Here is a 9,472-nt window from a genome sequence, read left to right as displayed (position 1 = left end):
TGAGCAGAGTGCTGAGGAGAAGTGACTTTACACACTTTGTCACAGACAACACCTCAGTTGACACAATTGTGGAATATGGAATGTGTGCCTCTCGGGGGAGAATCAGGGGCGGCCCATGAGGCTGAGCGTTTGGGGTGAATTGGGGCGGAAAAACGCAGTTTATACCCTATCAGAAAGGGAGGCTTTTATAGTTATGGAGGAGCCTCAGACCACTTTACTCTTGACTTTACTCAGGATCATGGACCCAAAGAGGATATATCAAACTCTTCGTGTTCAACTTGAGTGCGACAATATATTTATGGATACAACACTCGTTGAGGAAGGCAGCTGAAAGCATCAGAAGTACTTCCATAATAAATTCACCGAGCACAAAATCATTTAATATTTTAAGTTTAGAGACATTGCTCGAGACATTCTTTCGCCAAAATAGTTGTGAAACATGACTCACATTCTTTAGTAATTTATATTTTCGTATGCTTTTTTGTACTGAAAATTAAAGTTTTCACTTCTTTTTCACTTCAAACCTGATTTTATATGAATCACAGAAAATTATGGCCTCTTGTAAGTGATTAGTAGATATAATTAACACTATTTTGTGCATAAATTAATTTAAATTATATCACTTTGATTTATGCACGTCGTGTACGAGCGCACGCCATGGAATTCAGATTGACAAATTCTTTCGTGGACTGTGCTAAAAGCAGTTGCCAGCTTGAAAGCTGGCGCCTATGAAAAATATATCAACGAAGCTGACAATAGTTCAGAAAAATTGACAGAATGTTTATTAATAAATTTGATTTCAAACTTTAATGAAAAACGCTGTGCTTTGAATTTTTACCTGCCATTTCAAGATGTTGTTTCCATGGCATTCAAGCCTTGAGCATCTGAGGTCTCTAAAGAGGTTGTTAATTTCTGAAAATTTATCACTTCATACCCTGTCAGCGTTAGTTTTCTCTGAAAGGGTCGATTTTAATTATGAAATGTAAATTTTTGTTTGCTTAAGAAATCCTACTATAGACAATACATATGTACGCACAATACATACAAAAGGTATTGTTTAATTTGTTAAATATTCATGATTAATTACTCAGATGGAGAGAATAAACAAATTGTCTTCGCATGTTACCTCAAAGTCAATTCCATATTTATAGAATTCGAGGTCCTCTTCTGGCGCAACTTGTATAAGATTTGGGTTTCCATGATTTACCTTCTTTATTTAAAAGTTCCTCCCTCTCTGAACACTTCTGACAAGTCTGGATGGGACTTCTTGGATACGTTTTACCGCCCTTGTTTTATGAAGATTGAATTTTGCCAGACCACCCGCAAAATCCCTTGAATAAATTCAACCCTCAAATCTATGCAATCTCATGTATAATTAATGTATGAAATATTTATAAATGAAACTCCCCTTTTGTCAGGGGCGCAGAGAGAGATTTTCGGTGAGTAGTGACCAAAAGAATGCCTTCGAGGCGACGTGCGTGGGGCGAAAAGAGGGATGCCAAGGGTGGCAGTTTGGGGAACTGAAGGCCTGCGCAAAAGCTCACTGGAAGCTCCGTGACAACATCTTTGTCTTCTCCTCACGCGCTCCACCTCTCTTTCGCGCACTATTTTCACTTCCGCCACCCCCAAACCCCACACGCGAGCATTTCTTGCATGGTTGCTATTTATGTGTCGTTTCTAATTGGTTTTATCCTGCCAATTTAATAATACTTCCTCAGCGGCACTGCATCGCGATGGAAATGGAAAGAAAACACTTCAAAAGTTACTCACGACTTGTGTGAAGCATAAATTTATTTGTATACATTTTTTTTGTCTTCTTCAGCAAATGTGTGTGTGCGCTTAGCGATGGAATGGGGAATAGCGTGTGAGGGAGAATTAGTGACAAAAGGGTGGCAGAGGTAAATTGCTTTAAAGGTGGTTGTTTAAGCCGTGACAATAAAATGATTATAATTTAATTAATGTGACTTAATTGCACAAAAAATGGAATATAAAAATAAATGGAGAAAAGCAAGGGGTGCAATAAAACGAGACTCCTCGCGTGTTACTTAATCTAATGGATGTCGAAGGAGAGGCTCTCAGGTACCATCCTGAAATTTATTGCTTCTCCGCGTCTGGCACAATGTTGTACGCACTGTAGGCACGATTCGTGGCCCAATCCTTGTTGTAACCTATATGGCCTCCGTACGGAGGTCCGTAGGGATTGTAGCCTTGGTAGGAGTTGTAGCTGACCTCTGTGGAGAAGGACAATCCATTAGTAATTGAATGCACAGACAATTCTGAAATTGCGGCCAAACCTGGCAAACCATATTTCTAAAAGTAAAGGTGTGAGAAATTTATGGCCAGTAAATGTTTAATATGAAATATTGTCGCTCCAAATGCTAGATTATATGCAATAAAGACGGAAAAATCAATTATATTCTCCTCCTTTCCAATGTCGAACTTCTCGATTAGGATTGTAAAGAAGATTTGAGAGCAAAGCTTTTAGGTTGATTTGCTTTAATCCAAAAATATTTCCAGATATTGCGTAATATTTTCATAAAATAATTATTTTCTCATTTTTTCCTGTTAATTAATATTCAGCGCTATGTGAAATTTATTCCATTATGCTAATTGTGCGGCAAAAAAGTACACTCGTCTTTGTCAGATGCTCTATGCATTTGAAATGCGACAACTCGGCAAAAAATGCATCCCTTATGCAGATTTTATTCTACTCATGCACAACGCCGTACCTCAGCTTATCAACTCACCTGGCCCTGATTCTGTCACGTGGCTGTGCGAGTGAATGAGGTGTGGCTGCACTTTGCACAGCGTGTTGTTCCGCAGGAAGTGGAACAGGAGAGCCCCGCCCGCAATCAGAAGAACCTGAATGAAGCCGATGCCCAGCAGAATTGGCAGGAGGGTGACTTTGAGATGGGCCAACTTGAGCAATATTGCCAGAGGGAATATCAGGTTCAGCTTCTTCCGTCTGATTCGACGTCCCTCTGCAAGAACCGATCAACCATTCAATATGCAGCCTCATGTGAGGTCAGATTAATGGGCGCTTTCGCCCACATAATGCGATTTTCAGGAGTACATAATTCATCATATTGCGGAATTTGCAGACGTGAAATCTCCACCTTAGAGCAAATCACAACCCTTCGCATACATTTTTCATCCGGCAAATGTATGAATTGGCAACTCGGGAGCTTTCATAAATTTTTCAAGCGATCTGAGAAAGCGCTAAGTCGAGGTTGAATTGCGAATGGGTCGATTTGTGTGAATGCACAGAAAGTACACCAAGTTAAAAGGATTAATTTGTTATCAAAAGGTTTCATGGGATTACCAAGTGAAATCTATAGGGATTTAATTTGCGCCTCTCCATTGTCTGAGGTGCTCAACAAATGGGATTTAATTCGACAATGAATAAGATTAGTAGAGATACATAGATTGTGAAATCGAGAAATTCATTTCAAGACATTTAGAGGGAAGTTTATTTGCGGACTTGTGTAATGAAGGCAATCTGTCTCAATTTTCCTGGCCTATTCGAGAAATTTGGCAATTAATTCCGTCATTCACCTATAAGCAAATACGAGAGCGAATGTCTCTGACATTTATGGGCAGTATTAAATATTGCCCAAAATAAATGACATTGGCTACTTCGCATTAGGAATTCCTGAAAACCGCGTGGAAAATTACTTCTCAGAGGGAAGGCAAAGGTGTGAAATAAATATTAATGTCTCACCTGAAGAATCCTCGCCTTCTTCGCTGGCAATCAATCGAGCACCCTTCTCATTGTCAATTCCCATTCCCACTCCGTGGAAGCTGAGGAAGGTGTTGATGGATCTCTTGAAGAACTTGATTGCTTTCGACCATTCAGTGTCACCTTGCGAAACACCCATGATAATTTTACCTCAAGATCAGAACACTTCACAACATTTTGCACACTCACCTGCTATTTGTCGAGGCTCTGAGAAGAGATCCTCCTTCTCTGGCACGGACAATTGCACCAGACGCAGACTGCTGCCAGCCTCCAGGTTCGTCTCGGGGTCGAAGAGGTTCATCCTGCCGGTGGCGATGGCCCAGATGTAGCGCACTGTCCTGTACTTGAGGCAGGTGAAGAACTTTTTGGACGTGTAGCAGTCACTCTGGGTGGTGAGGACGTAGTCGTCAGTCTTCTTCTCCGCCACAACACACGCAATGGCAACTGCCAGGAGCACCGATAAGCACAGGACTCTCATGTTCACTTCGGATTTCAATTCACTCGTGGACAAGTCTTAATCCCTGATCGGTTAGTGATGAGAAGTCATCTTGTTGCTGGCGCTCGAGAGGTGCTTCACTGAAATAGCCGCATTCACGATCGGCAGCGCACTTATATCCATCCACCGTTTCAGGTCAGTGCAATGGTCAAATTGGTGCAATTGGCTATTGATCTCTCTTGTTTTTCCCATCACTCTGCGAACGCTATCAACAGCAGCTTGATAATGACGATGATGATACGGCATTAGCATAGTTAATTGCCGCAGCCAGCACTGGGACACGGAAGACGCCCGGGGCGCCAATAATCCATGCTGGCCAGCACATTATATCAGCCGGAGAAGCTCCGGGTTGTCGTGTCCATCGGATGTCCGGCAAATGACACAACAGACAGAATCCCAGCGAGATGGAAAGTCAATTGGCGCTGCAAAGTGTGCATTAATTCACCCATGATTACTCCACTGACCCAATAATCTTCTCCAATCATGTCACACACAATCCAGTGGCACAATTGGTTAATCATTGCCAATTATCAATATCGATTCCTAGCCGTGAACTTGGCCAAATCCATTGCATGCCGGATCGGCGTGCAAATTGCAGCCAGAGTTCTTCCTCTTTTTGCCATCTCGCAAGTAAATTGCCGCGTGTTCAGGCTAAACACATTACAATTTGCTAGATAATTGTTCCGCGTGTGGGACAAATATTGCAAGAGAAAGAGACCTCGTCAATACCAGCCAATTATACATCGTCTGGAGGATATGTCTTGGACAGATCCGCCAAGATCACTGTGTCACTAACGCATAGCGTTTTCTATGGCGTTATCAGTTCAGCAATCACAAAAAGTCTCATGCGATTAAACTTTGCAGAAATGTAGGAAATTCTTGAGATTCCACTGAGAAAATTGCCAAGAATATCGGACAACAGTATTGACGACTTAAGTGTTATTCTACATATTTAATTGTAGCGTAAAACATAGCACTTTGAATTGCATTGCTCTTTGGGTGAATGAGTCCTTCCTCAATGAAATCTCAGCTTTGCTCTAATCGCTCTTATGCAGATCTTCAGTGATTTTAATGAAGTGAATCTGCCATGAACAGAGTCAAATCATTGCGATGAAAAGCTGCAATTAAATGCCAGTGAATTTGGAATTAACATCAATCATTCATATTGTGTTTTGCTGGTTTTGCCTCATTTGTTTTGGCATTCAATTTATCGAATCAAAACAATACAGCAACACAAGAATCCTTTTAACTCGTTTTAAATTATGTATGAAACAGACAAATTATCCCTAAAGCTTCAATTCTCAATTCTGGCTATTTGTCATGTGGTAAATCCATCCGATTCATCCAAATTCCAGCAAATACTCCGAAATATCAAGTGCCGTTTCATTGAAAATTGACTATTTCAAGCATTTTTTGTAATATGCATTTCAAATATGTTTATAAAGTTTGAATTCACTTTGCATAATGTCGTCTTTTCAATTTTTGAGTCAACAATTTTTCAGCGAGTATAGAAATAATTCTTCGAAGCTGCGAATGCTGATTGAAACTTTTCACTTTACCTTCCGAAAACTTAGACACAATCAATTGAAACTTTTTCTCCACGCGTTGAGGATTATGCTCTCCAAACTTTGCCAGCGTCCCGAACACAAAACTTCAGGATGCATAAAATCGATAAATCAGACGTGTTCTCTTCAATATTTCCTTTTAATCCATAACATATTGCATAATGTTCTGTACATTATCTTCTCGTGTATAAATAATATTCATATATAAGTTGGATTTAGTGAATGGGTCACCTTTTGCATGAAAAAATAATGTCTAGCTCATCTACAGGGAGTTACTGAAAGGACATGAACTGAAGTAAATTCTCCACCACAAATATCTACTCTGTTTAGCGAATTCATATGAAAATACTCTTAATCTCTGTCTCTTCCGGAAGATAGTATCTGACGCTGAAGGGGGGGAAGCATCCTGGGGGCGGCTGGAGCGAACGGGGGATGCCTGACAATGGTCTCTCATGGATAAATGTTGTACACTGAAATGCGCTTCACATAAAGAACTCCTCCGATGAATTCGACAGCGGCAGTCACGTGCGAACTGGTCGGTCCAGGATGGAAATCTCTATCACGCGGAGGCCCCGGTACGTTGGGTCGGTGATCTGGAGCCCCCGCGGGTTGTACACCCTCTCATTCTGTGAGACTATGTACTTTGAGACCTTCCGCAAGCACTGCAAAGAGGAGAGATTGCTGTGAATAAGCGCCCAGATCCGAGAAGACATCTGAAATCACCTTTTCGTAGTGCGTCTCGGTGCAGATGTAGTTCAAGTATGCCGTGATGCAGGCCAGGCAGCCCTCGCAGTAGGTGCTGCAGGTGCCCTTCTCGGCCTCCGCGAAGTATTCATTGAGTTTGTTGATAGTCGTCTCGAAACTGTGTTTATCAATCTGCAATGGAAAGCTCAGTCATTCCAGCGAATCCGCATGATAAAGATCTGTGTGAGAATTACTCACGCGACTCTCGAGTTCTGTGGGGAAGCGCGTCTGGAATTTAACAGCCGTTCCCTCGCTGTAGTCTCTCTGGACGAAGACTTTCATGTAATTATTGGCAAGAGCTGGAGTTCCTGGTTGTGCTTGAGACATTTTTCACCCTCCCAACTTTCTCCACCGTGTAGAACCTCTTCAACCTTCCTGCAACTGTTATTGCTTGAAATTACACACTCACGATGGTGGATAACGAAGAAAGAAGACCAATTTCCACGTCTTTCACTCAGAATTTTCACTCTTTTTTCACGTAATTTTCTACTAATTATTTTTGCCTGAAATGTCACTTTGTGGCCGTCATTTCGCTGTCATTCCGCCAATGGCGGCCTCTTTGCGGCTCACAGCACTGGAAGCGCGCCAAACGTTCCAGCCTTCCCGCGCATTCGACTGGAAGTTCAACACGTTTCTCCGATACATTCACTCTTTTTTGCCCCTTTGTCAACTCAATTTCACCGCAATTGATGATATTCGACGTGACAAATTACAGATTACCTAAAATCCATGCCTGCTCCAAGTAATAATCCCAATGTCTACACGCCTGTCTGTCATGTCGAACCGTGGAGATCATCAATAACAACGCCAACGAATCTAAAGAGACCACGAGAAGGTGATTCAATAAGGTTTCCGTGTCATATCACGAGTCTAATCGCTGCTCAAGAGAACACTAATTTTCTCACCCAAACGATTTCCAACACTCTGGGTGATCTGGCGAAAGAAAAGCAAAATGATAGCGGAGATCACTTCCTATTTCTGCGGCCGACGCGCAGTCAAGGTGAAGGTGCTCAGAGGGTACTCGCACTCTGTCCTCGTAACCTGGTTAAGATCGCTCACCGCTCACAGGCACTCGAAATGTATCAAAACACAGTGCTTCGAATGTGTTGAAAAGGGGCTTATCAGCTAATAATTGCTATATTTATCGATTTAAGCGATTGTTCAATGCAATTAGATTTAAAATAAAAATAGCTAGGTTAAAATTAGGGTACAATTAATAATCTTTTGGCAGTTTTAAAGAGAGTAAGTCAAAGAATTAATTAAAATGCATATGTTAGCATTCCAAAGAACACGAGAATTCCATTTTGTATAAATCATTTACTCTGCCGTGCTCTTTAGCACGCTCCAAGAGCGTTCTGGATCCCGCATTGGTTCTGTGAATTGTTCCTCATGTGCACAATTCGATGCACTGCGACACCTTCTCGCGAACCCATACCTGTGCACGATTACGTGGTGGCGGATTCCGCTTCCACGACGGCCAAATATGCAATCCGAGGGACTACTGTTGTGTAGCCATGTGGAGAGTTGGTCACTGCCATGGGTCTGACGCGTGGTTTCTTGTCTCTCTCGCGCGCGCGCGGGTCTGTGCCCCACCGGAGAAGAACGACGTCTTCGCTTGGATGATCGTGATCATCGTGGCGATCACCACGCGATCTCTCGATTGCATTCGAGACTCATTGCCACTATTCACCTGCAGACTAGCGCGGAGTTGAGCTGTGGAAGTGAAGTCGAGTCAGTGTCCCGATGTCATATGATCTTCGTGGAAGAGATCAGTGATCACTCGCGATCTTTACCGGATTTCTCGTATGGCGTTTGTTCGGGAGTAGAAAAAAGTATTCATTCAGGAGAGTGATTTGTGCTTCTTGTGCTGGAGCTTAGAAGTTCCAAAGTGAGTGTGAATGGTTGCTGGTGGCTGGATTATAATGCCCGTCAATTGTGATTTTTTACTCAATTGCTAATCACGTCAATTAATCATCAACTCTACCATCATCTCGTTAAGAACACTCTCTCGCTGGAATGCTGTGAAGTGAAGGTAAATTTTTGCAATTCAATGTTCTCTTTCTTTCCCACAAGCTAAAGTGAATTGACACACTTTTTCACCTTTATTTTTTTCAACCAAAATCCATTTTGTATGTTGATCAGGCGAAAAGGGGAAAATTTGTAGACAATGAAACACTCACTTGAGAGCTTTTATGCATATTCTTCCGGGCAAGTTCATAAACACGCACCATTTCAATTATGTTTATTCACCCAAATGCCACAAGATCGAAAATGGTGATGACCCACATTGCGTCCGGGGAGGTACATATTGAAAGTTGTCTTTCTCTCTCATCTTCCGTGAATTTTTATTTACATGAATAATTTTCGGGCTTCCTCAAACCTGTTATGATCGCGACCTACGTCTACGTGCGGAGCCAATAGAGAGACTCTCCGCCGGAGTCACCGCGAGATGAGGAGGAACACAGTGAAATTATAGCATTTTTTTTCTACTCTTGTGAAAGAAACCTACATTAGCAGTGAAGTAAACAATCTTTTGGTCCAACATTGAGCACGGTCAGAACAAGTATTCACAGTTCAATGAGGTGTGCAGAGGAGAAGAGTTTCACGACGTACACAATCGCCATTTTCACTGATCGCGAGGGTCTTTATCGTGATCACTAGTAGCAAATTGTTTCCTCACTTTTTCCTCTCTGTGGTTTTAAGTTTGAAAAACGATCATTTTGAAAGACTTTTGTCGCTTCCCAGTAATGTGATCTCTCTGTTTCAGTGAATCTTGTGTGCAAACATCGAGAGATGATGGAGAAATTCGCAAAGAAGTGGATCATTCTACTCAGTGGAGCCTCCTCAGTGATCACCTCACTATTATTTTCTGGCATCTATTGAATTGTGCTCCAATTGCACACAATTGAGCTGTACAACAAAAAAAAA

At 41.9% G+C, this 9,472-nt stretch overlaps 2 protein-coding genes across 2 annotated transcripts; both read right to left on the bottom strand.

Annotated features, from left to right (window-relative positions):
• Positions 1-2,094: 2,094 nt before the first annotated feature.
• On the bottom strand, positions 2,095-4,217 carry LOC132257877 (uncharacterized). Its single transcript, XM_059754920.1, has 4 exons — positions 3,929-4,217; positions 3,722-3,862; positions 2,748-2,981; positions 2,095-2,231 (listed from the first exon to the last, which is right to left on the bottom strand). Exons 1-4 carry the CDS (start codon positions 4,215-4,217, stop codon positions 2,095-2,097), a joined length of 801 nt encoding a protein of 266 aa, XP_059610903.1.
• Positions 4,218-5,926: 1,709 nt separating this feature from the next.
• Positions 5,927-7,087, bottom strand: LOC132257607 (golgin subfamily A member 7). The gene is made up of 3 exons (XM_059754586.1): positions 6,743-7,087; positions 6,524-6,676; positions 5,927-6,462 (listed from the first exon to the last, which is right to left on the bottom strand). Exons 1-3 carry the CDS (start codon positions 6,869-6,871, stop codon positions 6,322-6,324), a joined length of 423 nt encoding a protein of 140 aa, XP_059610569.1. The 5' UTR covers positions 6,872-7,087; the 3' UTR covers positions 5,927-6,321.
• Between the last annotated feature and the right edge of the window lie 2,385 nt (positions 7,088-9,472).

The sequence above is a fragment of the Phlebotomus argentipes genome, unplaced genomic scaffold (assembly GCF_947086385.1).
Source record: "Phlebotomus argentipes unplaced genomic scaffold, Phlebotomus argentipes genome assembly scaffold_4, whole genome shotgun sequence".
Lineage (NCBI taxonomy): Eukaryota > Metazoa > Arthropoda > Insecta > Diptera > Psychodidae > Phlebotomus > Phlebotomus argentipes.
The sequence above is the reverse complement of the archived record's forward strand: the minus strand, read 5'-3'. Positions and strand labels throughout refer to the sequence as shown.

Excerpts from the sequence above, each read along its gene's own strand:
- LOC132257877 (XM_059754920.1), bottom strand. The coding sequence starts at position 4,217 with ATGAGAGTCCTGTGCTTATCGGTGCTCCTGGCAGTTGCCATTGCGTGT. Across the intron at positions 3,863-3,928 it reads AGAGCCTCGACAAATAGCAG|GTGACACTGAATGGTCGAAA; the intron begins GTGAGTGTGCAA and ends GTGTTTCGCAAG. Across the intron at positions 2,982-3,721 it reads AGAAGGCGAGGATTCTTCAG|AGGGACGTCGAATCAGACGG; the intron begins GTGAGACATTAA and ends CGGTTCTTGCAG.
- LOC132257607 (XM_059754586.1), bottom strand. The coding sequence starts at position 6,871 with ATGTCTCAAGCACAACCAGGAACTCCAGCTCTTGCCAATAATTACATG. Across the intron at positions 6,677-6,742 it reads CCACAGAACTCGAGAGTCGC|ATTGATAAACACAGTTTCGA; the intron begins GTGAGTAATTCT and ends TTTCCATTGCAG. Across the intron at positions 6,463-6,523 it reads CCGAGACGCACTACGAAAAG|TGCTTGCGGAAGGTCTCAAA; the intron begins GTGATTTCAGAT and ends TCCTCTTTGCAG.